Consider the following 24,623-nt stretch of genomic DNA (forward strand, 5'->3'; position numbering starts at 1 on the left):
ACACTTTAATCTAAAACTTTAAAGCTGCATCAGGTAGTTTTTGTGTTGGAACTGCGAATTGCAATTGATTTTTATCTGTCAAAATAGTTTTCTTAATCAATATTTTGTCCTGTTGTTCAGAAAATTATCTAAACATTCTTTCAATAAGATAAATTTACTCATTTACACTCTTAATGATATTAAAACTTGTCTTCAGTGGAAATATCTTGAATTAAGATTTCCTGTTATATTAGAAAAAAATTACAGGAAAACAAATTTATTTAATTGCTTAATTTTCTTAGATTAATTTTTTTTTTTTTGCTTTATTTTTGCAGTGCAAATCCTATTTTCTCATGATCTTAACATTACAAAATGTATTAAATATAGACTAATCAACGTACCTCTTTTAGTGAAAAAAATATTTCTTTTAGTTTTATTGGTCGCTCAAGATCAGACCATATGTACTTACCACTAGTCCACAGCTGGCTTTACTGTGTTTTTTGTTCCAATTAATTTCTTTTTATGAGTTGTATATTTTTAATTTAATTTGATTCCAGGAGGAAAATCTTTGGAGTAGAGAATGAACTTTGTGAATGACAGGCCTTCCAATCTGGGCATCAAATTCTTGTGGGCCTTTGTATCTCATATTGGAACTGACATTTTTTTCTCATTTATATCCAGACCTTCCTCTCACTGGCTCCACACTTACAATCACACATTATTATATTTTTTTTGTATCAGGGCTTTTTAAAGATGATTCAGCGTAAGATGTGTGAGATAGAGATCATAGCGATCCCAGCCTACACACTCAGCATTTTAGCTGTATTACCATTTAAATGAACACAGAGACACCTGCCTCTAACCTTCCACGCTTCTCTCATTCAGACGCTCTCGATCTCACCTCACTGGCCCATGAGCTTTTGCTGTGAAAGCATTTTCTGTAGAGATCCTTATGTGAGTCAGTGAATGCGTATGCTCCGACACATGTGAGACGTGGGGATTTGTGTAAATGGAGATCTGGAGTGATAGGTGATTAAACTGGAAAGTAAAAAAGGATATGAGCTCCAGCCGAGAAGAGTAAAGGAAGTTTGCTGGAGAGTGTGATGCTCGGAGTGTGTTTTTGTGACTTTCAACAAGTCCTTCTGTGTGTGAGTCTTCAGACATCCTTTATAAAACTATACAGATCTAGGATATGTTCAAAGGAGTCCATGGCATTTAAAGGTCTTGCTGACTACAGCATGATGCAGTTTATTAGTGAGATGTCTCCTTTGCAGAAAGTGAACTAATAATCCAGTATTCTGGTATTACTGATATTGTCACAACGCAGCACTGCTATTAATCTAGACATGATGTGGTGGATGTAAAGCAATTGTCTAAGTGCTCTCCTCTCTCTTTCCCAGCCTCCTCTTCTCCATGCTCCTTCTCCATCCAGGGAAAAGGCCTCCAGAGCAAAACCCTCCTCAACTCTTACTACTCAGGTATGTAGCATTCTGTGTCGACTGCGTTCATGAGGCATAGTCGTTAAATACCTGGACTGGTAACCAAAATAAACCCTACAATGTATCAGCAGTTCCATCACAGAAAGAGCTGCAGAACTGCACAAGCTCTCCTACCACTTTTATGTTCCTTTATGAAATATTTAGGCTAATTTTAATATGCTTTCAGTTTCCAGTAGGAGTGCAGAACGTTTAATGCATTTTACCATGTTTAAACCATTGGAACATGGAAAAAACTCTTTACGTGAAATACAGTAATTTTTCCTGAAATTAATTGTTTACTGTAAATACATGAAGTCAGTCTTACCAATACAACCAAGAATTTGGACAAAAGTCATTTTAATTAATACAAGTTTTAACCACTTGGTGGAACTGGCAGACGTTACCTTAGGCATCATGCACCGTTGTAGCATGTCAAAGCATTCATCTCTCAATGCTACATCTCAAAGCTATAATGCACGTAGGTGATTTTAAATTAATATTTCATGTCGATATACAATGGTTACATACTGTTAAAACTAATCGTGGTATTGATATCTTTGTAAGACTGCCGACTCTATAGAACAGTGGCTAGGAAAACTAACTTTACCGCACACCGAGAGCCCCTATTTCCGTTGAGTTGTGCACTACTGGGCCACCGTAAGTTTCCCTTTCAGATGCAAAATTCATGGGAGGAGAGTATGCTGAAGCATGCTAGGTGATTTACTAAGGTTTGCGCTAGTCAATTTACTAGTATTTGCGCCATTATTTACCACCCAAAAAAAGCATGTCTTTAACCAGACGCTAATTTGCACTGCTCTTGGTAGATTGCGTTTTCCATTATGGAAATGATCCGGCTGTGAATGTGGTCTTTAATTTGCGCGTCGTCAGGAGATCACGCGTAGAACTTTCCACTTCCATCTGTGCTTTAATGGGATTGCCCTCTCACACTAATTTGCCCTGTTCAGTAAATCTGGCTCAATATCTCAGAACAATACTCTACAACAATAGCTGTGTGGCATTTGTGTCAAAGCAAAAATTGGGTTTCAGTTGTATTCTGTTTTTAATTACAGTTTCTAAGGAGCCAGTCCCTGCCACAGCATCTATAGGTAAGACACTTTTCCTCCTCTACTTATTATAAATCACGCTGTTCAGTTCTACAGATGTGGATTACTTTAAACCCTTACTTCTGTAATTTTTGATCTGAATGTAGGAGGAAGCTGATCTTAGACAATATAAATATTCAGAGGTGAATCACCAGTTCAATTCCAAACCTGCGTGTGTATCTGTGAAAAATCTCTGAGTCATAAAGTATGGGTTTAGATGATGAAAGATCATAACATTGACCTTTGAAGTCAAAAGCAGGCGCTGTAGACTTTTGCTCCCATCCGATCAAACTAATTGCAGCTTGTAATTTTGCGGCAGCTAATGTGGTTTAAGTAGAGTCAGCGGCGTCCTCCTCACGCTGATGCGTCCGTCCCACGCTGAGCAAGATTACAGGAATGAAAGCCCTCTGTCAGTTCAAACAAAGTCTATGTTTATATCCCAATGTGTGGAAAGTGATTTGAATCGGATCGTTAGCTGTCGGAATGCTAATTTTCAGATTTGCCAGATTGGTGTGTGACAGGGTTTTGCACGCTCACACAAACAAGCACACATGCACACACACAAATGTGTCATTTCAAAGACACTTTGACCATTTCACAGCCAATGGCAATAGCTTATAATACAAACATATCCATCCTTCATTTCCTCTGTTCTTTCCTCCTTAGTTCTTTCATTAACTTCTTCATTTATTAATTCATTTTTCTCCTTTTAATTATTGATTCATTTGTTTTTTCTTCTGTTCTTTTGTTGTTTGTTTGTTCTTTCATTCACTCATTTGTGTACTTTTGTCTTTCTTTCTTTCTTTCTTTCTTTCTTTCTTTCTTTCTTTCTTTCTTTCTTTCATGTATCCATACTTACTTATTTTATTTGTTCATTAATTCATTGTTTTTCTTCCTTTCTTCTATTCCTTCTTTTTTGTTCATTCGTCCCTTCCTTCCTTTCTTCTATTCTTTCCTTTTTGTCTGTCTTCTTTTATTCATTTGTTAATGTATTTGTTTATTTGTCCTTCCTTCCTTCCTTGCTTCCTTCCTTTCTGACATTCTTTTTTTAATTCAATTGTTCTTCCTTCCTTCCCTCTTTCTTTCCATCCATCCTTTCATTCTATCTTTTGTTTTTCATTTGAACATTTATTTGCATGTTTCTTGTTTTCTTTCTTTCTAGCTTTCCTTGCTTGCCTTCTTGCATGGTTTCCTTCTTGTGTATCGAGTCATCACTATTTTTCATCATTATTGATCATTTCCAGTTAATCTCAGCAGCACTTGATTCGTTGAAAGCTTTGAGAGACATTTGCAAAGTGGCAGTTTACAACATTTTCTGAATTGTAAAATCAAACAATTGGATTTCAACAATGTCTCAAATTTATAGCAATAACCCACCACTTTACGTGGCCTTCACTGACTAACATCTGATGAATGAAAAAATACCAGGGACTCACTTTAGTAGCTACAGTAAACTACAGTATTTCAGCTCGACTGCTGACATTTTCAAGTTTTTCCTGGTCACGGAAAGCTTCATCCTTTACTCATTCTTCAGGAGATATTGAAAGCGTTTACAGGCAGCTTTTCAAAAGGGATTTCTGATAGATATCTTTGTGGGCTCAAGGCTTAAAGTCAGTCCGAAAGCTCATTTCAAAGGTTCACTCTAAAAAGGCTCAGATGCAGGGGTCTCTAAACACGCACCTCTGATCCAGACAGCTTCTAGTAGGAGTTTGAAAACTCTCGTTTTCAGATACATTCAGCAGTGGAGACTGTGACTCCCCCATACACATACGCACTCAATGCCAATAAACCACTGAGAGTATACGTATTTACAGAGGTTATGAAGGTGGAGACGGCTTGCTTGGTGCAAGATGATCACACAGGTGATGTTTTAAAGGAAGAGAGAGAGAGAGAGAGCAAAGTGGGGAAAAACCATCAAGCACTAGGGTAGTTGATTTTGGCATTTATCAACTGGAGCAATACATTTGGACTGAGATGCATTTGGAAACTGGACGTGGAATATGCAACAATCATACTTTTACATTCATAGCTCTTGTATGAGAGATTCATCCCAACCTGACCCAGTGATGCAGAGGGATGATCAGACAAATAACATAAGAGTAGAAAATCTGAGATTGAGGGAGCGCAGTAGGGAGGGATGGAGGATGAGAGATGAACTTCAATGAGAGGGAGTTATTTGAGAGAGAAAGGAATGGATCAGAGGAAAAGAATACGAGTTAGAGTGGAACTCTGTGACGTCAGAAGATATGCTAAAGAAAATACTTGGCAATCGCAAGCCAAAGTAGTGTTGAAGCTGTTGGTATATTTAGATTTTAGTCTTTGATTCTGTATAAATATTATATATTGTCTATTGTATATGCACTACCATTCAAATGTTTGTGGTCAGTAAGATTCTTTTAAATGTTTTTTTTTTTAAGAAGTCTCTTATTCTTACCAAGGCTGCATTTATTTGGTCAAAAATACAGTATAAACAGTAATATTGTGAAATATTATTTTAGTTTGAAATAACTGTTTTCTATTTTAGTATATATTAAAATGTCATATATTCCTCTGATGTCAAAGCTGAATTTTCAGCATCATTACTCTTCAGTCTTCAGTGTCACATGATCCTTCAGAAATCATTCTAATATGCTGATTTGCTGCTCAAGAAACATTTCTTATTATTATTATCAATGTTGAAAACCGTTGTGATGCTTCATATTTTTGTGGAAACCATGAAATATTTTTTCAGGATTCTGTGAAAGTTAAGGAACACAAGGAAAGTTAAAAGCATTTATTTAAAATATTTTTTTGTAACAAAGTACAAGTCTTGAATAAAAGTTTTTTTGTTTTTTTTTTATCTCACTGACCCTGAACTTTTGAATGGTATGTGTTTTCAGTGTATTTTGCTCGTGTATTGCTGTGCACAGGAATCAACACATAATACAAAACTGTCTTTGTGGCTCAAGACAAAATCCCTTTAAGGCAACTCATTTCACTCAGCGGCCATCTTTGAAACGCCTCTCGGGCTGCTATTTCAGTCATGCAAGTACAGCTTATATTTCTTTGAAATGGGAAACATCAAATTCTCCAAAGCTTACGATTAATCTGACAACAACTGTGTCATAAATTTTGTTTCTAAACGCTCAAATAATGACAAAAAAATAATAATAATTCAGGCTGGATCAGCCTGCAGTGACTCAGTGACTTTACCAATCAGCAACTGGCTCTTTTATTCAGAGGGCGGGATTAATTCTGTGTTTATCTGAAGTCTTTGCTGTAGATGATTAAATAGAAAAGAAGAATGATCAATCACAAATCAGAAGGTACAAATTAGAATGATGTAATCATTGTCAGTAAGATACAGTTTAAAACAAATTCCAATTTTAATATCAACATGCAATTTGCTTTCTTAAAACACGCTCCTAGTTTTATTGTGCACATGAAATCCATCATTTTTTGCCTTTGCATATGAAATGACTTTTTATTTCAGGTGATTCTGTTGGGTAAAATTATGTCTTGGCCTGCTTTTTCCCCATTGAATATCATGTTTCAATATGTCACGGCAGTAAAATGGGTTTCAAATGCATGTTGACTCTATTGTTGAATTGCTTTAAAAATTAAAAGTAAAAACGTTTATTTGAAAAAGGAATAGATAGCACAACTAAGATTGAGAGTATCTACAAAACAATGGTTGAATGGATTAGTGTCTAACAATCACTGTAATAAGAAGGAATTGTGTAAAGAAGAATTGAAAAGGTGAAATCGAGTGGAGGGTGAAGATAGTGAGATGGAGAGAAGATAGCAGGAAATACAGCCACTAGTGCAGATAAAAGAATGGGGCATTAAATGAGGAAGAAGGCCTTTTCATTGTGTTTTACAGACATCATCACTCGCTCCGAGCGGAGACGGTCATATTTCTGTTCTGGAGATGCTCCCTGCCGAAATGATGTCGCTGAGATTACGAGGTCGAGAAAGACTGGCGGTCCCTAATCATTTATAAACCTGCCTATTATGTGAGGCTTCCAGTTCATTTACAGGCTATCGATCATGTTGCGGGATGAAAGCCCTGGTAATCACATACAGGAACTGTCAGGGAGGACTCGAGCCGACTGTTTCTTAAAATCATTTCTGCAGTAAACCACGCAGAGATGATGATCATCAATGCATCTGATGAGTAGTCCAATGGTGAACATTTTTTTCCACCTGAGAGAGAGGACATTGTGTTAGAAAGAGAGGATAATGGTAGAGAAAAAGGGCATGTGCAGTGTATTAGAGCAAGATAAAGAGTGAAAGATTTAGATGTTGTAGTGCAGTGTATCTGTAGGATCGATGGAAACTGAAAAAAAAAAAAAAAACAGAATGGAGGAACAGAAATGGGAACGGAGAGAGAGAGAGACACAAGGGTTCTGTTTCATGGAGAAACAATAGTTTTAGAGCCGGGAAATGGATAACCCGCTATGGGACGGGCTTGATTCTGCTGAAAGACGCCTGACAACTCCAGCTTAACTCAGCGTAATGACATTCAGCGTAATAACATTGCTCTTTTAGAGCTCACAAGACTTAATGGAGTGTCTTAAAAATAAAAAACAGACACAAATGAGACATGCATTGTTGACATGGAGTATTTGTAGCCAAGGACAAAAGTTAGAAATAGCAAAGCCTCATATTGCATATTTTATGTGATGCAACAATGCCTGTGGTAAAGCTTTTTATAATCTTTTGCAAATAATAATAATGACTTTAATTTCTTTTTACCTGACAGCGCTGTGTACATATACTGCAGACCCATTCACATATGACATCTGAAAGTAATTTGCAATGTCATTATTTAGTCACCTGTGCTTTATTGTGATAAACAATAGGTAATTATTGTTAATGGCAAACACCATAGTAGTTTATCATAATGTAATTGTGCATGGCGATAATTGAGCTTTAATGTGATTTTAGCTGTTTACATCTGAATGCACATTATGCAGTGGCCACAAAGAGTTCATGCTCAAATGAAAGAAGCCATTATGGGATGGAACAGGACCGAAATGAGAAAATTACCTCTGTAAGGAGATTAGTTGGCATGCATCTTTCTCTCTCTTTTTCACTTGATATATAACATGAACTGTAGTATGCTTAATAATATAGTCCAATACACACATTTTAATATTGAGTTGCGTTGTAGCATGTGCATTAAATGCACAAGTAGTTTCAAAATCACACAATCTCTTTTTTGCATTCATTCTGAACAGTATTTATATTGTTTTATCATTTCAAACCTATGTTTTGCAACTGCGAGGAATGCAGAGAGAGCAATGTGTTACAAAGAGAAGATACATATGTGCAATATATTAGAACAAGATTTTGTTCTTGTAGAGAAGTAGAGTAAATATAAGATCTCCAAATGCAATTTTGGCCTGTATGAATCACATCTCACTATGCCTGTATGAACCTCGCTATTGTCAGAAAAAGGAATGTAATAGAAAGAAATATTCTTTTGTGTACTTTCATGCACATGGATAGTGGGTACCCATGCAGATAAGTCACATTCTGCTGTTTGTCATTTATTACAATTTTCACACAAATGTGACTTTTTTCAATGTAAACCATTATTAATGAATAAACATCTTTCAGAAAATGTAAAAATCTATTTATTTTACTGTTTGGTGTAGAAACTATGCACTTTATCTTTAAGGAATGACGTACAGTATATAAGAATATTGTTTAGTATTTATATTGTTTTTCCATATGGGTTTTTTGACATGGTTTTATGTTCCCATCATCTTAAGGTGTTTGTAGGACTAAACACATCCCACATGACCTCACAGTAGAATATTCTAATGGTTTATTTTAATTTATTTTATGAACTGTACTGTATCAACTGTCAGAACTCTTCATTCTATAGATTCAAAACTACAAAACTTAACAGTTTTTCCATAAACTGTTAACTTGTCTGATATATAAGATCACCTACAATGTGCAGCTGACCTTTTGTTTCTAGAGCAGGAGTTCTTCGATATTTCCCTGGGTTGGATGTGGCAGACGCACGTTTTAACAACATAATACACCCACTGGGCCGCCACTTTGGGATTCGCTTCATGCTGCTGAGACAAAAACACATGAATAATTAATTAAGAAAAAATTGATAGGAGAAAGGCAGAAGGAGGGGCAGTAAATCGAGTGACCTTAGTCTCCAGTGTATACTTCTCTATCGCACACTTTTTTTTCTCTTTTACTGTTTGTATGTTGCCATCTACTGTAAGTCATAAGCACATATTTTCCCATTTGAATTTGCCTAGTCCAAAATAAATATCATGACTTGGAATTTGTAAGTATCATGGTTTTGTGCACAATAGTGTTTATAGTAGAAGTTTTTGAAAACATTTATTTTATTTTTTTCTTACTTTTAAGGTTAAAATGCTCTGCTTTTCTCACTTGAGGCTGTTGGGCTTAGTTGTTGGCTTGGTGTGATTGCATTGTTCTTTAGAGATCCACTGGACCATTTATTGTTGGAAAAGTGTGAATATCTGAAAAAAATATTGGTCTCTGTAAATAACTAACTTAAAGGGATAGTTAGACAATTATGTCATCATTTACTCACCCTCCTTTCATTCCAAACCTGTATGACTTTCTCTCTTCTATGGAATGTAAAAGAAGATATTTTGAAGAATGCTGGTAACCAAACAGTTTTAGATTGGTTCCAATTGACTTCCATTGTATTTTTTGTCCATACAAGTCAACGGGAACCGGAACTCTTTGCTGCATTACTCAGTAGCTGCCTATGTACAGTATGTTTTGAAGGCTTAACAAATGTCAAAGTGCACTGATCAGTCAGTCACTCAGAGATGTTTTGTGTGTGCTGGTTGTGAACTTGTTCAGTTTCATTGAGCAGTCTCAGCATCTCTTTGCTGGTTATTTTTTTGTGCCCTTTAAAAAGACCCTCCTGAAGCTATGATTCTGGCATAATCGTTTTCTTCATAATGCATCGTCTTCGCTAATACTTTCAACTTTTTGCTTCTGGCGCTAGAAATGCAATGGCACTAACACGTCATGCAAAATTACTCATATTTTGCCATGTCGAAAGCGTAGTTGTTTGGTGTGGATTATAAATTTTTCAGCCCCAGAATTACTTTAAGTGTATAATGAATTTTCAAGGCGATTAAGATGCAAATAGCCACATTAATAATTTGTTGAGTGATATTCCATCCCTTTATGCATCTAAATTATGCTTTATCTGGTTAAAGGAGGCCAAATGAAAAAAATCTCCATCAGTTGCTTCCCCGTTCCTCTAGTTAATGAACTCATTAACATCAATAAACTACTTCCCAGTCTTATCCTAATAAAAGAGTTTGCAATGACAGACTGTCTGCATCTCAGTATATTGTCATCCATAAGTGCTCGCTGAAGTCTGTGATTGAATGAAGCTGAGATAGCTCACAGTAGTCTAGGTCTTAGCTGAGATTTCACGGGTTTGGTCTTGATTGAGAGGTATTAGTGCACAGTAAACAAAGCTGTGCTCTTTTTGAGAGCAACATGATATCCTAGATTGCAAATATTTGTTTTTTCTTTGTTTTCTTTTTGAATTTTTTTTTTTTTTTGCAGTTCTACAGAATTTGTGGTATCTGTATGCTGTGATTGGCTAGGTTAATCAAACCCCATAAAAACAAAATGATGTTTTGTGTATTTTAGTCCACATATGTTTGCTTTGTGCTCATCTATAAGCTAGCATACTCCTAAAAGTTTTATATGAAATTAAGTATACACTAGGGATGTCACGGTGAGGACATTTTTAAAATGAAGTCAAGTCAAGTCACCTTTATTTCAATAGCGCTTTATACATTACAGATTGCTTCAAAGCAGCTTCTCAGTGATAACAGGAAAATAATGCATTTCGGCTGTTGTTCAGCTGAAGTCAGTTCAGTGTTGATTTAGTTCCGTTGTAAAGATCATCAATTATTAAATCAGTTAATTTCATCTATGAAGCAATTCTGCAAAAAAATGATGTCATTGTCAAGCTCAGTTCAGTTCTCATTCAACAGTGTCAGTGCAGTCAGATCAATAGTATGGTTGAATATTAAGTGTCCCCAACTGAGCAAGCCAGAGGCGACAGTGGCAAGGAACCCAAACTCCATCAGGTGACAGAATGGAGAAAAAACCTTGGGAGAAACCAGTTCTCCTCTGGCCAACTTGCGACAACACCGGTATTTATCGATAACCCTGGGTATGCGCTCGCTTTTCACTTTTGCATTCTATTTCACAATCATGCATACTCTGTGTATAGGCCTATAATTTGCGGGCATCAGGGAGCTGCTATCAATATGCGGGGTATTGCAATCGCTTTTGAATGCATGCTCGCTATTCACATTCGCTTTGGAATTCGTGATCACGCATAGGTATCACGCGGCGGTACTGACTGTACATTTTACAAGATAAGATATTTGTCAAGTGACGCTCAGGATCTTTTGCACACAGAATCCTCTGCCATCGTCTTGTCAGTAATCTCTCTTTACTCTCGTCACGTGATACCGGTAAGTGAAATCTGACTCCTGCTGCACTGTGCTGTGACCCTGCAGCTCCTGCTGAATGGAGCAAAGCAGACGCTTTTAGTTCATAATTGTAGTGTCCGTTGTCCAACTGAATTAAATGCTTTTTATTTCTATAAAAAAATCAAAAAGGCGGTGGGGGCGGTGCTGTGGTTGGCAAGTAATGTAATCGGTGTACAGCCGAAAACCGTTTAACACTGATAACACAGACTACTGCAGAAAGCCTATTATACACATTTAAAATGGTACAGATGTTGTTGTTTTTTTCTGTATAGGGATTATATACATGTGCAGAAAAAAAACATTTATTATATTTGAAAATTTTAATATTTATGTATTAGTAGCAGTAGGAAAAATTTCAATATTTCAATTTGATCTTCAGATGGTCTGAAACAGATATCCACTTTTAATTATAGCAGTTCAACCTGCACATTTTCTAGTTAGTTTGCCTAAGGCTTTTACATTTATAGATTGTAACATACGTGGGAGGTTGTAAATCCAACAGGTTGTAAAAATGAATTATGCCTTTTCAAGATAAATTGTAAATTAAACACACTGCTCTAAGGTAACTTTACACTACATAAAATAACCAGGGCTGGTAGAGCTTCTTTGCATTGCTTTATGCCATAAATAAAGGGAAGTGCAACCCAGGGATCGGTGCCTTGCTCATGGTTCGGGGATCAAACCAGCAATCGGACATTGGTGATGGGAACTCAAGGATTTTGAATTGTTCCTCCACAGATGGCAGCCACAGTGAGATGTCCCAGCCCTCGATGACCATCCAGACATACCCATATGGAGGCTGTGAGTCAGTGGAGATGTCCTACCAGGCCGGCCAGTTCCAGCCGGCCATCAGAGTGGCAGACTTACTCCAACACATCACCCAGATGAAGTGTGGGCAGGGGTACGGGTTTAAAGAGGAGTACGAGGTAAGAACGAAATCTGTGTGCTGAGCTTGAGTGATTGACATCAACGAGAATGAAACTTTTAATATTGCTTTCTTTCTTCCCTGAACACAAGAGTAGATTAAAGAATATTGACAATGATTTGCATGCAATATTTAAGTCTTATAATGATACATGAATGAAGCCATAAAATATCTTTATGTGAGACTTTGCTGAAAATCTTTACTGTAGCTCTCAAAATATAATTTGCTAACATTTTAAATGGGACCTATTATGCCCCTTTTGACAAGAGTTAATATAAGTCTCAGGTGTCCCCAGAATGTGTCTGTGAAATTTCAGCTCAAAATAAAATACCCCACAGATCATTTATTTTTAGATATTTTTTTAGTAGAAGCAAAACATACTGTTTTTGTGCATGTATCTTTAAATGCAAATGAGCTGCTGCTCCCCGCCCCCTATCCAGAATAGCGCTGTGTCTTTACAGCTCATGCCTCTGATACTCTGCCAAAAATATCTGTTTGGTTTTTTTGAGGTTAACCTCTCACTCCATTACGTGACATTGCAGTTCTTTAGCATCATGAAAGTGTATTATTTGGATGCGTTGCAGTGTTGCTGTTAAATGCTCTGGCAAGGAGATAAACATGACGGACTGTGTACAGCTCACTCAGGGGAGGAGCTAAGCTAATAGGGCAGATTCTGTCGCCAGTCGTGGGCGGGGCCTGTGCGATGTGACATCACATTGGAGCACATTCCTGATCGTCTCATTTTGAGACACTGTTTCAGATTCATGGGGAAAATAACAAACAGAGTGGATGATTTGTTACCACCATAGGGTGACTGTGTACACACACTGTGGACACATGATTATGTTCAAAAACAACATAAAAGTGAATACACTGAATTTGTTAGACCAAGCCTCTCTGTGGTAATTATAACAGCCGTGCAACTATGAAATTTGTTTTTGCCTCTGTATGCACAGTGAACCCAAAAAATATTGATGTGAAATGAATCTTAAAGCTGTTTTATTTAGGGGGTTATTAAAAAACTTGTTTTTTTTTTTGTGTGTGTGTGTTTTTAAACCACTCCATAATGAGTTTTGTTTGCCAGATTTCTGTGTGTTTTTTCATATTGCTTTATTTCCAAAACATTTGAATAACTAATTAAAGTGCCTCTGTGCTTATTAAAAGAAGCAGGCCTGTGGATCTCTATGACATACTGGTATTTTATTCAGAAAAGGTCACGTGAGATACGAAGCACATCTAGGAAAAATCTGCCCACACAGTGGTTCACAAAACATCAATCCCTGTGACAATAAAACCAATTATCTTTCACTGTCTAAACTTTTATGGGTAGGAATATGCAAAGACCTTTGTGTCAATAGCATGTCATACTCTAGTTTTTAAAAAAGCGCCAACCTCGAGTTTGAAGGATAACTTATGTCTTCAGTCTCTACAAATGATCTGTTCAAATACAAACAAATACAGAATTTCTTTGCTTATTCCCTAAGGTCACCAACATAAAAAATGAGTCTGTTAGATTGTAAAAATTTGTGTTTTTTGGTGTGTGTATTTTCTCCATTATTAAGTTTTATTATTGGAAAGCGTGCATTGGCATTGTTGTGGCTCTGTCATTTTGTTTAGAACTTGAATTGCGCTCGATGAAGGATAAGGTCATTTATTTTTCCTCTAAATGTATTTCCTACCAGTTGTGGCTTTGAATTAGCTGCTTTGAGTAAGTTCCAATTTCACTTTGTGATTTGTTTTCATTAAAAAATAACAATTCTGTAATCATTTATTCACCCTTGTGCCATTCTAAACGCTTGCTTTCTTCTGTGAAACACAAGGTTGAGATATCTGTCCGCTCTTGTCCATGCAGTTAAAATGAATGGGGAGTGGAGCTTTAAAGCATCAAATAAAGGACCTTAAAAAAATTATATTGTCTTCTGAAGCTATGAAGTAGAATTTTTTTTTTTTTTGACAAACAGACCATAAAAATGCGAGGGTGAGTAAAAGATGATTCACAATTCTGCATTTTTGGGCCATATGTTCCTTTAATTTGAGTAATTTGTGTTTCTTGAAAAATAACTATTTGAAATTTTTGATCCTTTTGCCCTCCAAGATGAGAGAAATGGTTGTCATGTAGTAACTATTGTAGTATGATCATACTTATTAGATTATTAGTGAAAGCAGTGTTGGCATGTTCTGAATATTTTGGCTTGTAAACATCTTACATCAATATGGATTATTGTCTGGAATCAGTTATTCTGAGCATGCTTAATAATGTAGGTATAGTCTTAGGTAGGCTATCAAAAGAGTGTATAAACATGATTGAGCAGAGAACTTTATTTGAGTAAGTGTATAAATCATATTTTGCTTATTATTGTGTATTCAGACCCAGTCTTGATGGATAGCTCTGGCAACAATAGATATCATTGAATTAAAGTGGGAATGCTCTCTGGGTCCAAATTTTCAATCACCTGGATTGAGAGCATCTTTAAAAGGGCAAAGATATTGGATTTTTTAAGAAGAAATGTCTGTCATACATCTGATTTACTATTCGGAGACAACAGAATGCATATCAAAATTGCGGTACCTGATCTGTATATATATATTGTCCAAATTGACATTTTCACAAATAAAGAAATCTAGCCTTCAGGATAATGCGCTTCACACAAAGCCTAAAGGAGATCCAGAAAGAGGTCAGCCCTAACCTCTTCTCTTTCTCAAGATCACTTGATTATTAAGAGTTAGGATAGGTCTAGCCTAATTTCACAATTGGAATGGGACTAGCCATAGGCTGTTTTGGGCCGTCCGAAGTGTAGAGGTAAACATGAGATAGATGTACTGCTGGCAGCTCATGCCTGTCATAGGCAGTCTGATAGCACCAGAGCTCGTGCCTTCTTGTTTAAAGGGTCATTCATCAAGGCAGACGTTTTTATAACGCCTTTTTGTTATCGCCTCTCTCTTCTAACCTGATTTGCCTCACAAGTTCCTCTCAGCCTCCTGCAAATGAAGTTGGCAGCTTTTTGCATCAGCCCATCTCTATCCTTGCCTCAGAAATAAGTCATTTTTCCTATATGCAGTGAAGGAGGAGAAACTCAATACATTTACTCTGAGTTGAATGGAGTGTTTGCTTACTGACTTGTGACTGGCTGATATGAGCGAGAGCACATTAGGGGTGAATACTGCATTTCCCATATTGCATGTTTTACCGTGAATTTAGAGCTGGGTTGTTTTCTTTTACTGTAAATGAGATTTTAATGTTACTGCTACTCAATAATTTAACTTTGCCTTTTAACACTCTAAAATAGAGCAACGAGCTGATTAGCTAATGAATTAAAATCTGCTCACATGACAGATAGGTGTTATAAAATGCTTTGAATCTGGACTTTGATTCATCAGTAGACAATCTGACTCATTTGATTTAATTTAATATTTTAATTTAATTTAAGTTCATATTTGAAATGTTTAATTAATTGAATATATGAATTTAATTAATAACATAGTATTAGTTAAAATTGTTGGCTGTTGTTCAAAATAACTTTCCCAGTTATGAATATATCAAGTGGGTATATCAGTCATTTAAAAAAATTATTTTGTTCTGAATTTAAGTTTTATGTATTTTAACTGTGTCTATATATATATACACAGAGAGAGCGAGATGGGGGGGGGGTGTTGAGAAGGGATGGAGAGGGTACGGATGAGATATGATGGACAGGGAGTGAATGATGCAGATCTGATCATGTTGGTAAAAGCTGATGATGGCCACCTGTGTGTGTATGTCAGCACAATCGCATCATTAATCTCAGCCTGACAGATGTGTGATCCTGCATCTGTGCTCATGTTAGAGCGAGAAGAAAAAGCGAGTAGTTAATGGTACATTAAATATGGAGAAGGTTACAGTGGTCCCATAAAGGATTTGGAAATTTAAGACACATTTAATGTGTGAATGGTATTGCATTAGATAACAACATAACAAAGTGATTAACAATAGAAAGTGTGGAAGGGTTATGAAATGTTTGGTATTGGAGATGAAGATGATGGTTATCATGTGGGGTTGGAAGAGGTCTGACAGTTTGTCTGCTGTCTTTGTGCCCACACACATAGTAAAGGCGGTTTGTTTGTTTTTTGTTCCCTGTCTTTTCGTCACTTCTATGAAGTATTAAAGGTGGGATCAGTAGTTTTTGAAAAACAATGTTGATATTTGAAATCACCAAAACTAACACGCCCCTACTACCCCAAAAGGATCTCGCCCCTAATTCGATAGCTCAACCCCACTCTTACGTACGCGACCGTAACCCATATATTATTTCTGTGAAACAAAGCTAAACAATATTACTCACCTATCGAGAAGAAATAAAGCAAACTCGGCGTCCGATGTTAGGCCTTTCCGCTCCTTGAGTTCTCTCAAGCTTCTCCGATATTAACACGAGTTCTACCTATATTTTCCCCTTTTTTTTTTTTATCTGCCATCTCTCTCTTTTTGTAGTGGTTCGTCTTATGTCTGTGCTGTGTGCACTGAGTGCTCTCATTAGTAGACACGCCCCTTACTGCTGATTGGTTACAAATGTGTTTTGGTACTCGGTCCGACACAGTTTTCAAACGTGTTTTTTCAAAAACTACTGATCCCACATTTAATAGCGTCAAAAACAAGATCACAAGACGAGAGAGGCTCCAGTGAGAACATTTTTGGCGGTTGCATGAGAAATCCAGTACAGAACAAATAAAGAATAAGTTTGGCTCACTACCAGAAGACAAAGGTTTAAGGCCTTTTGTGTAGCGATTCTCAACAGATGTCTCAAAATGTATCATTTAAGAAGCCCTCAAACAGTTTTAGCATGACATTCTGACAGGCAGACAGAGAGTTTGGCTATAACTGACTCAGTTACCCTTAATGTACCGTGATTATAAAGAGACCATGGACAGAGTTGCCAGATCCCAGTTTCCCTGCAGTGGAATGTGACTGATTTATTGGAAGGGTTGCCAGATCATGTTTATTTCACACATGAAAGAGAGGTTCAACAAAAATGAGGTTTTGTAAGGTTTGGATTTTCACAGGTGCCAGATCATGTTTAATGCACGTGAAGGAACAGTACAGCAGAGATGATACGGTCTTTATGTTCTGGCTTCGATGCTTCACTAGTTCCAGATGGGATGCATCATACAGCCTTGGGAGAGAGAAACATTTCTTCTACATACATGACCCCATCTGATGCAGACTGATTCACCCAACCAAACCAATCTGTAAAATCCACTCTATGAAAAGAGAACAAAAATACATATTTTTATTAAAAAAATATAACATTTTATATAAGAATTTTATATACAAAAATATATATTTTTTGTGTGATCTTTGAATTTTGATCTATTATATATTTTTTTTATTTTGATACTTTCATTTTCATTTATTTAGTATTACTTTTTTATTAATGCAGCAGCAGCACAATTCACTATGTGATTTTCCTAAAAGATATAGTTGTCAGTATTAAAATGAGATGAAACAGTGGTCCAAATGAAATATCTTGTATGTTATATTATTATGAATTTGCTATTAGTTAAACTCGCTTTTATACAAACTGGTAATGAATTTATAATGAGTTCTTTGACTGACAGTATGTGAGCTCATGTCAATAACATGATCAATTATGGAAACCTTCCGATGAATTCTCATAATTTTTATATTGTTTTACCATGAATTAAATGTGAAAAACATAAGCACATCATGAGCTCTGTGAACGAACTCTTATCTTCGTCCGAATCTCTGTTTCTGCTATTTCACAGGCCTTCGGTTAACTGCGGCATCAACCCTCAAATTCATCTTTAAAATGTGCTTGTTTTGAATCACTTTGTCCATGAAGTCTTTCTTTAATGCAGACCCAGACCACGGTTGTTTCTCTTGATCTGTCACAGTAAATGGCTTGTCTTGTGTGTGTGGTGGACAGGATGAAGATTGGACTACAGCTTTAAGTGGCCACCATTCAGCACTCTTGTCTGAAATTTCAGAGTCTTGTCTTTGCCCCAAGGCAAAATAATGAGTCTACAATTACCAGACTCTTCCACACTCAAGAGTCTTTCAGTGATATCAAGGAAAAATAGTCACCTAACCTGACCTGCTATTTCAGAAAAACATCTCAAAGTGTGAAAAGTTTAACTTCTAATATGTCTTTTAGTTATATTTGTGTATGTACGCAGTCTCTGTAATGGATGAACATTTGGATTTGAAAGTATTTTTGATTTGATTCCAGGGTCTGGCTGAGGGACAAACGGCCCCATGGGAAACTGCCAAGAAGGACGAGAACCGCAACAAGAATCGCTACGGCAATATCATCGCTTGTGAGTACTGAAACAACAAGGATTCTAAATAGTGTTCTAAAATTCTAAAATGTCAAATTTTGGGCTTCTTTCACCTCATCACCTCGGTCACACAAATGACTATTTATTTCTATATTCTGTGAGAAGCCCTGTTTTTAATATATCATATTTACAATAAGGAAAGTACTATGAAAGGATGTCAGAAAGTAATATCATGGCACTTTTGATATATAGTGTGGTACTGAATTGTTAGAATCTTCATTTACAACATTTACAGCACTTTAAGGTAGTATCATGTCCAAAAAACACAGTATTGCACAATATTGTACCACTTCTTACAAAAAAGTATTCAAAACATGGTACACTTTGGTAATTATTTTGTTAATGTAGCAGCATTCAATAATATCTAGTTGTTGACATATATTTCTTCTACATCATTTAGTTGTCACTGCCACGGCGCTCTTAAAATGAGATGAAATAGTGGGCTAAATGAAATAACCTGTCAGTCGCTGATGGCCAGCGGGTATTATGATGAATTTGCTATTAGTTAAACCTGCTTAATTATACGAGTTGCTAATGAAAACTGTCCATCAGGCTGTTCATCAGCACAAAGGATCATTTTTGTGGAAAAATAGTGAAAATGTTGATGGCTTTATTTAACACCATGTGCCTAGGGCGTTGGTTTGCTTGTAACTGTGACTTTAGCCTGAAATAATATATTGCGTTTAACAAAACATCCCATTAATAGTTAAATAAGTATGCCTCACACTGACTAAAAGAGTAGCACAAAAAAATGGTCAAAATATGAAAATGATATATATTCTGAAGCAGATAGTTCCCATCCTACTATATATGATAATAGCTTCATACTTTAGCTTTAATGTGTGACTACATTTAATATTAAACTGTATTGCATTTGGACTTGGAAAATGGGTTTCTAAGTAACTGAGAAGTCTTAAGTCAACCAGCAAAAGGAGGAAGATGTTTTGTGAAGCATCTCATTATGTGAATTCATGTTTAACCACCCCAAATTGGAGCGATGTCTTACAAACTGAGCCAAGAAAAAATTAACCCACAAACAAAATTGGCCGTGCATTGCTTGATTAACTTTGACAATTTATGGGAGACGAGGAAAGCCGTTTCAATTAGAGACATCTGTCCAGTCTCGCTCATCCCTTCAGTGTTTTTCAGCAGGCAGTGTCAGCCATTCAAGCCCATATGGTCATCTATAATTCACGAGACTCTACACCCAAAATAAACTGTTATTGGCAAACATTTACATATCTGAGAATGAGAAGGGGGGGACGGTGGTTTGGAACGACGGCTCGTATTTACTCCTGCTCACCTTCAAAACCAATTTCTCCTTCCCTGTGTACACTGAGATTTTTGTATCTTTTCCAAATGATTCCTCATTATTATATTTCGTCCATTATGGTCGGGAGGGAGGTATGTACAGACAGTGAGCATACTATAATTTGGCACAGGGCGTTTGACAGATGCATGCTGTTGAGCACCTTCGCAAGCTCTGTTTGGACTGAGATTGCAGTAAATGCTTTGGCAGCAGGTTTGTAAAGGAACGGATGAGTCACAGCATAGCTAGGGTCTGATCCCAAAGCTGAGGACAATGACATCATGGTGCACGACACACAGTGAAACAGAGAGAGCTTGGTAATGGAATGTTAAAACGGCACCTAAAAATATCAAACAAGATAGCAGCTCTGTACTAAGTTGAAATTGAAGAATTTTACAGGAATTTCATGAATTTAATGTCGAATTTCAAGAAGTTCTAATCATTCGCTGGGAGATAAACCTCAGATCTTTAAAGCAGAAGAAAATAGGCATGGGCATCAGTCTGTTCCATTAAGAGTTATTTTAGTATTGAGTATTAAAGTGTTATATAATGTTTTAATATTTAGACTTTTTTATAGTTTTAGTTTTCATAAGTTTGAGTAATTTTGTTATGTGCTTTTGTCATTTTTATTAGTTTTTTTTTTATATAATATTTTTCTATATTGCTTTAATGTTTGTTTCAGTTATAGTAATTTTAGTAGTTATTTCAGTTAGTTGCCAAGACAACATTATTTTTTGTAAAGGAAAACAAATAGCAAATAGAGCCTGGCCCTAAACCTGTTGCTATACTAACTTCATAAATATTCTCATGAGTGAAATACATGCAAATATTACATGGACCGATTTTTAATCAATACTTTATCTGTAGAAATGTAGGTACAGTGGCTGCTGTGACAAGTTTCCTTACAAAAAATAAGTATACTTCAAGTTCAAGTATATTTAAGTATACTTTATGGAGTAAGTATACTAATCTCAATGTACTAGAAGTATACTTGTAAGTTTACCATTTGGGACTAAATTGGACCACTCTTTAGTATATTTCTAAACAAATCTATTGTATTGGATGCCAAAACATGATTGTTTATAAGACAGAATGTAAAAATATGTGGGAAAAAGTATTATGTAGGCTATTCAATCAATAGAGTAAACACAACTACAAGCCAGGTGTACTTAAAATGGTTAATTATACTTTTAATCAAAAGATTCAGTACAGTATAGGCCAAATATACTTAGACTTTTCTGTCAGTATATTTCAAGTATACTTAAGTATAATTGTAAGTATATTTCTGATAAGTACATAAAAAGTAGAGTGAAAGTATACTTTCTTATTTTTAGTTGAAAAAAAGTATACTATAGCACACACAAAAATAAACATCTTTTTTGCTAAGGTTTGTCACAATGCCTTATCAACAAACCATACATGCACTGCTGAAATGAAATGGGGGGGGGGGGGTAGTTAAAGGGATAGTGCACCCAAAAATTTATGTTCTGTCATCATTTACTTACCTTCATGTCATTCAAAACCTGTCAACTTCAAAAAAGAATATTTTGAAAAATGCATCAGTGTTATTACAGTGAAAGTCAATGGATCCAATGTTGTTTGGAACAGCGTTCTTCAAAAGATCTTTTTGTTGTGTCCCGCAGACGTCATAGGTTTGGAACAACATGAGGGGTGAGCACATGATGACATCATCTTTATTTCTGGCTGCATCATTTTGCTGTTACCTGATTTGTTAGCTGTACTTGTAATGCAGAAGAAATGGTTCTTTATGTCATAGTATGAGCTAAATTCGGTTCTTTTACAGAAAAAAACTCTCACGTGATGCAATTCATGTAGCTAACACTAACATCACACAATCATCCCATGAAGAGGGATGAAACCCCAACGGATAACCAGCACACATTGGCTCATTATACAAACTGTCATTCATTTTAAACAGTTAGTATAATTTCCTTTGTGGATCTGAGGTTAAAATATGCAAGGTAAGGCACCTGCTGAATAATAAATGTCCAGGTTGTTCGTCTTCATTAGTCCAAACACAGAAGAGAGCGTGTCTTGCTCTTTTAAGTGCTGTGCATGTGTGGATCCATGTGTCTGGATGAAGACACCTTTTCATTTCTTCTCTCTGAGCTCCCTAAAATTCTGACATTTATTCCCTTCACGTAGTGCTGCCAGAATCATCATGTTCCCTTGAAGTCTTTCTGGTAAAAAAAAAAAAAACCTCCTCTGATGTATTGACCAAAGCAAGAGTATTAGCATTCACATGAGCCGTGTAGTGTAGTGTATTATGCCCTTGGTTTTGTTTGTTTGTTTATCGTCATCGATTAATGCTCTTAACCAAGAATAAACACCAAGTCAGATGCATACCTTATTTACATTATTAGGATTAATCGATTTAGGCATCATCAATATTTAGAGGTTGCTCTTTCATAGCTCAGTATCAAAAGTATCAACTTTTCATCAGCCCATCAACAAATCTCTGCCTTGTAATTGCCTTTTCCTTAAGAGAAAAACCTGAGAAGCATTTGAGATATTAAAGAGATTATATATGTGAGATTGGGTCTTTCTCTCAGTAAAACATTCCAAAAGTGAAAAAGGTCAGCAAGAGGCTCTATTTGAGCTCCATTTAATCTCATTATTGTCTAGGAGAAACAAATTGAGATTTTAAATGGATCTCATTTGTGATGTTTCTTTCCTTTAGCTAGTTATATAAACCAATATGATCACTTCATTACAATCTGAGGTTTCGAAATGGTGCGAATAACAGATGGAAATTAATTTCTTTAATAATAAGTCCTGTGTATGTGGGGAAATATATCCTTTTTGTTGCCATTGGTGCAAATTAACCATCCGAAATGAATCTCTTTCAGATTAGGATGACACTTGTCCTAACACCAAGCTCTCAAAGCTCAAGCGTTCGCATAAACACTTCTGCTACTTTCTTAAACCCTCTCAGGTAGACTTCATGAGCAGAGCGTCTTATCCCAGAGCGGATGGAAATGGATTAAACTGGATTAGAGTGCCTCGCTCTCACGCCACGAGGTGTGTGCGACAGCACTTGGCCCATTTGACACTCTTTTCTGCCAAGCGGGGATTTAATAGGCTGTTTAGGTGTATAATGCACTCACACACTGAGGTTATATATAAGAGCAGCAGAGAGGACGCGCTGATTAAGAGACTGCTGACATTTTTGGGGCGGTTCTTTTAAACAAACAAAAGTACCAGGTTGTACAAAAATCACAGAGTACTGTACAAAGTTCAAACTTTGACGCAACCCTACTCATCATCATACGTCACTGTAACGTAGGTGATCATCCAGACATCTGGATAGTTTAGCAGGGCTGACTCAGAGCTACTGTACCCATGCATCACAGCACTCGTCTGTAGTCTGGACATTCTCTCCCAATTAGAGCTTTGTGTCTGGCCCCTCACTGCGGAGAAGAACCCTGCCGAGCGCTCGCTGTTATGACAACTGACTCGGTGGCGTCTAATTAGCCCCATCTCGCTCTCTTTCCGCATCCCTCAATTTCCTTCTTTTCTGCTTCCTTCACGCATGTTCCCTTTCGGGGAGCAGAGAGGTCAGCAGGCAGACCAAAGCACCCATGAGAGACAGCTGAGATGTTTGTGAGGCGAGCGAGAGAGGAGGAGCACATAAAGAAAGTGTGAAGTTAAAAAATATAAGCCTGTGAATTTTGAGCAGATAGAATAAGAAACGCAGCAGGTTTGGACAGGAAGGAGGGGCTGTCTGAAAGTAAACAACCTTCACGACCCGCTTACAGCTCTAGACACGGGCCTACTTCTCCTTGGAATGAAATAAACTGAAAGACGGAGAGAAATCTGGAGGGATTCTGTGGAGCTGCCTGCCATCAGAGAACATCCGTTGGCTTGGAGTAGACATGCCTCAACAGCACATTTGCATTCTCCATGTGATCAAAGCAGAACGCCACACGGGTTTGCGGAGCTAGTGTCAGACCTTTCCTTTACCCCTCCTCTCTTTCCGTTTCCACCCTCTTCCACTTTTCCAGAAGTGTCGTCGTAATTGCCAAGACATGCAGCTTCACCTTTCAAGGGTGGAAAGGCACGGTACCCGCACTAAACATGAGCAGGTCAAGTGTTTATAGCGAAGACGAGATGAAGATTGGCGGTGCTGGATTAATTAAATCAATTACATCATTGACCAACTGTACATGGGGAAAATTGTCTGATCCTCAATTTCAATTCAGAGTGCAATGCTGAACTTGGGGCACCCAGACTTGAGTTGCTTAGAAACTAGTGCTTTAAAATATATAAAAAAGAAGATGCTGTGGTTTGCAGGTCTTTTAAAAAAAAAAAACAATTCATTGGTCCCGTTGGTAAATCACATTAAACGGGTTGTCTTTTGTTGAAATGGATTGCTGGCATAGATCTCATACTGTGCCTTATATTAAAGTGGTATACTCAAATTGACAATCCTTGTTTGGATTGACCCTGAAGGAAAACAAAAACGCCATGGGTAAATGACATTGTGAATACAAGAGTTGTGGTTCTTGGACCGCTCATGTGTGTGTAGCTCCCCTTTAAAGTGTATGTGTAACTTTAGACCGGCTCTTCTGTGAATATTTGACCCCACAGACGATCACACTCGTGTCAGACTGCAACTGCTGGAGGGAGACCCCCACTCTGACTACATAAACGCCAACTATATAGACGTGAGTATGACACATTTGCATTCAGCATACATGACGGTCACCATGATTTTGCCAAGACATATTCCTGAATCAACAATTTTTGTTGATCCTAGAACAACATTCCTGTCTGAAAATGTAAGCCCTAAACCTATAATCAGAGGGAAATGATAGGTTATGTATGAGCACCTAGCTGCAAGCCTAAACCTGACATAAACTGTAAACTTGTCCCTCAAATCTGATTGGTTGATAGTAGTGTTGTTCCAGGATTAAAAAAGATGTTGATCAAGGAGCATGTTGTACTTGGTGAAATCACGTT

At 36.8% G+C, this 24,623-nt stretch overlaps 1 protein-coding gene across 1 annotated transcript in view; it reads left to right on the forward strand.

Moving 5' to 3' along the window:
• The window catches only part of ptprt (protein tyrosine phosphatase receptor type T), a gene marked incomplete at its 5' end in the record, with an annotated part of 249,208 nt that overhangs the window by 197,203 nt on the left and 27,382 nt on the right, over positions 1-24,623 (forward strand). Inside the window, 5 exons of the mRNA XM_081380101.1 lie at positions 1,380-1,457; positions 2,528-2,563; positions 11,815-12,002; positions 18,223-18,310; positions 24,243-24,328. Coding sequence (XP_081236227.1) covers positions 1,380-1,457; positions 2,528-2,563; positions 11,815-12,002; positions 18,223-18,310; positions 24,243-24,328 — 476 coding nt within the window. The remainder of the gene's footprint in view (positions 1-1,379; positions 1,458-2,527; positions 2,564-11,814; positions 12,003-18,222; positions 18,311-24,242; positions 24,329-24,623) is intronic.

Source organism: Scardinius erythrophthalmus (genome assembly GCF_964197995.2).
Source record: "Scardinius erythrophthalmus genome assembly, chromosome: 12".
Lineage (NCBI taxonomy): Eukaryota > Metazoa > Chordata > Actinopteri > Cypriniformes > Leuciscidae > Scardinius > Scardinius erythrophthalmus.